General features: G+C 49.3%; 1 protein-coding gene across 1 annotated transcript; it reads left to right on the forward strand.

Moving 5' to 3' along the window:
* Window positions 1–1,099: 1,099 nt before the first annotated feature.
* Window positions 1,100–4,610, forward strand: CDKN1C (cyclin dependent kinase inhibitor 1C). Its single transcript, XM_060261423.1, has 3 exons — window positions 1,100–2,650; window positions 3,199–3,324; window positions 3,878–4,610. The coding sequence occupies exons 1-2, from the start codon at window positions 2,047–2,049 to the stop codon at window positions 3,318–3,320; spliced, it is 726 nt and encodes a 241-aa protein (XP_060117406.1). The 5' UTR covers window positions 1,100–2,046; the 3' UTR covers window positions 3,321–3,324; window positions 3,878–4,610.
* Window positions 4,611–5,285: the final 675 nt, after the last annotated feature.

Below are 5,285 nucleotides of genomic sequence, written 5' to 3' on the forward strand. Positions count from 1 at the left end.
GGTGGACTCATACTTACTGAATAGCATCTCCCATACTCCTATGTGCCAGTTACATTCTTTAGACCAGCTTCTCTTCATGCTGCCTTCCCTTACAGGGGCAGATTGGCCAGTAGGGCCTCCAAGACTTTTCCTAGTAGGCTGATGCTGCACCCCACCCCAGCTCAGTGGTAGAAGGGCTGTGCCCAGCTCACCTGAGCTCCATGTAGTCCACTGAAAGAGGCACCCACCTGGATGGGCAAGCAGTTATCTGTTCCTCACTCCCTCCTATGGGGGGCAGGGCCCTTTCCAGAGGTACTTTCCCTCCCAGTCCACCCCTGCTCCTTTAGGATTGTCCCTTTAGGACTGTCCATGTGGCTACAGCTAGATCCTATTTTGTGTCCTCTCAACTTGGTTGCTGCACTGTTAGCAGTCTTGAGTCAGAGGAAATAAGGAGATAAAGAAATGCCTTAAATAATAAACAAACATGTCTAACAAGGGGCAGGGGGAGGGGAGTTCCTATGGCCCAGCAAGTCTATGGGCATCTTTTGTCTACTGTTTAGGAAGCAAGTTCCTGCCCATGGAAACTCAGGCCACAGTTATGTCTTAAATCCATTTTGTGCACAAAGGGTAGTAGCAGGTCCATCTCCAAGTGAAGATGCAGTTGAAGCCACTGTCTGTGGATCGTGATCCTGCCTGCTGTTACATGAATCCACAGCACCTATTGTAATCACTAGTGAGACTACAGCTTGCACCAACCCTGCTTCCTAATTATGGTGTAAAGTGAGGACTTTGCTCCCAACTAAACTTTACACGCATTAGATTTCCCCAAAGAAGTGTTCAAACGGTTCCTGGTTCATAAGAGAATTCTTTTTACCCCTTATTCATTGGCATGTGAGTAGCTGCACGGTTATAAGGTTGGGGTGAACCATCAAAGAACTCCCAGCGCTAAAGCTGCCAGCCCCGTGCTCAGAACGTCTCAGACTTCGTCTCCGAGCTACGAAAGGCTCCACTTCCAGCAGCAAAACCACCGATGGAAACGCTTGCAGAGACCTGCTAAAACGTAATGCACGAGCCAGTTAATCCTGGGCAATTCAATATAGTTAAGACTTCAGGCTCCTTCTTTGTATTCTGTGGGTTTCTTTTAATGAAAGAGGAGGGAATACTGTGGTTTCTGTGCATGTCTCCGTGGAAATTCAACACCTATCAAGTAATTTATCCGGTTGCTCTCACGTCGCTGAACAAGCTTGTCCTCGACCTTTTCGCCATCTTTTGAAATCGGCGTTCTCCCCTCTTTCTAAAATCCTCCGTTAACATTTGCTTACATCCCAATTCCTATCCCGCCCCCTCTTCTCTAAAGCTATTTACAGTTTGATTTTTCAGCTGTCCAAAGGTTTGGCAGAAAAGTTATTGAATTCGAGGGGAAGGGGGAATCCAGTCGCTCTGCGCTCAAACGGTTTCTCCCAAACGTTAAAAAGACAACAATTAGAACAACAAAAATGCAGCTGCGGCGGAGAAGCAGCAGTCTCCGAGCACAAACAAAGGGAGCGAAGAGCTCTACGTGGGCCGGGTGTCAGGTTACACAACCATCTCTTTAAATCGTCAGATACCCGCCACCGCCTTCCCTTTCCCTCTTCCTTCCCTCCTCCGAAACACAGCCCGAAAAAGACAAGCCACGCGACCCAATGGCGAGGAAGTTAGCACTTTTGGCGCCGGGACACACTTCGCAGTTACGCCAATCACAAGCTGGGGGAGGTGGGACGACGCCCTGGGTAGAATGGAGCGTCCACCAATGGCAGGAGTGTTATTGCGGAGAAATAGTATTATGCTAATCGATGTTTTGCTCGAGCTCACTCGGCAAGGGCTTTAAAAAGGGAGGCAGCCGCAGGCTGGGTGTTAGAAGCAGCAAGTGAACAAGGAGGGTGTCAAGGCCAGGCGGATCGGGGCGCAGGCAGGTTGCTCTCCGCAAAGTCCCCGCGTTGTTCTGTAGCGCCGTGATTTGGACTGCCAAGCGGGCCTGGCTCCTCTTCCCCGGGCGAAAGTTGTTGCCCTCCCCTTTCGACCAGCACCATGTCCAACGTGCACCTCTCCAGCGCCTCGGCTTTGGAACGCCTGGCTGCTCGCCGGACTTTCCCTCTGCACGCTCGCACCGGGGTCTGCAGGAACCTCTTCGGCCCCGTGGACCACGACGAGCTCAACCGGGAGCTAAAAAGCAAGTTGCGGGAGATCTGCGAGGACAGCCAGAGGCGCTGGGACTATAATTTTCAGACCGAGGCGCCGCTGCCTGGCCCGGGCAGGCTGCAGTGGGAAGAGGTGGAGGGCGATTCCGTGCCTGCCTTCTACCGGGAGACCCTGCAGGTCGGGAAGTGTCGCTTCCCTGTACTGTTGGTCCGAGCCAAGCCTCTGCCGCCTCCCAGCGCTGAGACGTCTGCTGCGACAGAGCACAGAGATTCTCCCCAGGAGCTGGGGCTTGCTTCTGCTTCGGCCGCCCAGACCAGCCCGCAAGGCAAGCCTGCCACCTTGGCTAGCGCCATGGCGGGGGCCGAGGAACGCCTCAACCAGGAGAACCGGGCCGGTCAACTCAACAACTTCTCAGGGATTATACTCAAGCCTGTCCCTTGCACGGCTATGGCTCTGAAAAGAGCATCTTCGACCAGCGTAGCTCACATTACAGGTAAGTACCGCAGCCACTCTATTGCACTTGTACTGGGGGGAGGTTTACTCCACCCTGTCCCTCCCGTAGCAAAATAGACCATCGGGGCCCATGGCGGCTTTTCTCCCCCCTCCCCCCATACATGCCGTGGAAGGTATTTGAATGTCTCCCGGAGGCGCTGGCTCTGTTTTAAGATTCCGCGCAACTCCCTGGGGCTTGGCTGGGCTGGAAAGGAAAATGCTTACGCAGCACATCGCGCTCTGCGGGCGAGCCCTTCGCTGCTGCCTCTTTTGCGACGTAAACAAACCCAGCTAGCTGTCGCTGTCCTGGCTGGCCGATAGGGGGAGCCAAGAGGCAGGGCTGGCTCGCGGAGGGAGGCTGCCGCTGTGTGAGAAGCCAAGCAGGGCGGGTCCCTGGTGCTCAGCTCGGTTGTTTTTCTGCCGGACTTGGCTTCGATGGGGTGTGTCTGTGTTCTCTTCCCCCCCCCCCCCTTCTTCAGCCTCTTGGCTCAAGCAATTTCTAATGAATTCCCCCTCCCTCCTTTCTTTCTCCTTGGATTCGATCCCTAGATTTCTTCGCCAAGCGGAAAAGAGTCGTAGACTCGAAATCGGCCGGGGATCATCCCAGCGCACTGCCAGCCTCGGTCTCTGCTGTCCCCACGGAGCAGACGCCCCGGAAAAGACTCCGATGAATAGGTGAGAGACAGAACCGAGTGCTTGACCCTTTCTTAGAGCGGTCCAAAATTGCCTGCTGGGCTACCGGCAACAGATTGGGGAGGGGGGGAGGAGGAGGGAGGAAAAATGGGCTGAAGATTCTAGTGTGGCTGGGTTGGCATTGAGTTCATAGATGTGTGAGTGTGAAGCTAGAAAGATATGGAGGGTGGAGACCAACTGGGGCCATTCGTCCAAATGGTAGGAGCTGGATTGCTGTAAGAAAGGGTCTTACTTGCAAGAGAAACATCCTAACTTGGTTCTTCATGCCTATGCTTAATGTTGTATATCCCCCCTTCCCTTTACGCTAGAGTAGATCCAGCACAGGTTCTGGATGGTCAGTTATTGTGTAGTGTGGAAGGCAGGACCATCCCCCACTCCTGATATCTGCACTTTTGCTGACTCATCTGCTGATCCTGGGGGAGGGGGGCTGTGTCTTGTGGTGTTCCTTTGTACTAGCCAGCGCCTGGAGCTGCAGTGTTTGCCTAAGAGTTCTCTCTGCAAGCTTACTATGTGCAGCCCCTTCTTCTCTTTTCAGATTTTGCACTACCGCACAGAAGCATCGTTTCCTTGGTCCTTGGAAACCTAGAGCTTAAGAGGCCTTCCTCTGCCCACATTTAAGGAACTAGCAGAAGAGACCAGAGTTGGGAAGAAGAGCTTGCCTGTCTTTTGTTTTCACTCTTCTTCCGCTCTCCGCCCCAGAAGGAACTGCTTGTACCTCTATGTAGCAAAAGTGGCTCTGACTTCAAGCCACCTGACGGAGCAGTGTTAATTTACAACTGTGCAATTTATTATTTTTTATATAAAAATGTATTATGCCTAATGTGAGTACACTGGCCTGAAGTGTAAAAGCTTTAAAGTCATTTATATAAAAAAATGTTTAATCTCTGCTGATTTCTCAGTGCAAAAAGTGTATATTTGTAAAAAAAGCAAACAACTTAAGAGTTATACTAACTTATATTTTCTATTTATGTCAAAAAGGCGGATAACTTCGGTTGACACCCAGTAGTCTGTTATTTGTGTGTGTGTTTTTTTCCTTATTTGGTTAAGCCAAAGGGCACTATATTTGCTTTTTTTGTTATTTACAAAAAATGTAAATTTATTTTTATAGTGGGTTTTTTGCATTCACAGAATGTAGCTATGAATCAAAAAAAAATTTTAGTTATTACTTGAAAATAAATCTGATACAATGGTTCCTGAGCCGGTCTGTACCACTGCCATTGCAAACTTATGCCACAATGTTAAAATAAAAAGGAATCTTATTTCAGTCAGCTGCCTTGGTGTTGTTGCTTTTATACTTTCCCTCTATGTCTGGTGACTTGCTTAGAACAATCAAAACACTAACTTTTCTAGCTTTTTAGTGTAAGATGAATGTTACTCTTCAATAACAATTTTTAAGATACTTAGACCACATGGGGTCTTCTTGGAGTACCCTGGGAGGACCAGTGGACATCATCATTAAAGTGAAGGATAGGAGAATATTCCATATGCACAAGCTGGTGAGTGCAGGCAGTTGCACCACAAGAAATGCAAGAAAATTCTTGATGATTCACCTAACAAGGTTTGTGACTCTTGAACACAAAAACTGAAGGTGTTAATTTTGATAGCATCTAGGGCATAAACACTCAGTTTGGAGAAGTCCCATTGATGCAATCCTCAACCCTTTGTTAGTGATTTACTGCTTGAACTCTGCAAAACTGCTCATGATATTTCATAGTTGTGAAGAGAGTTGCAGTGTGTACTTGTTCAACCAGGGGCAATAAGTTTTTATCCATCTTATGAACTGCTCTGCCCTACCCCAGTCATATAGGGTTGCCTAACTTTCAACTTGCCTTTAGCTTTACCTCTGCAAGAATTCAGCAGGTGAAGCTTATATAGAGAGAAATCTTAGCAGCTGCTGCTTACTGTGCATCAAGTGACTAATTAGAGGCATATTAAGAAAAGGC

This window comes from Heteronotia binoei, chromosome 21 (assembly GCF_032191835.1).
Source record: "Heteronotia binoei isolate CCM8104 ecotype False Entrance Well chromosome 21, APGP_CSIRO_Hbin_v1, whole genome shotgun sequence".
Taxonomy (NCBI): Eukaryota; Metazoa; Chordata; class Lepidosauria; order Squamata; family Gekkonidae; genus Heteronotia; species Heteronotia binoei.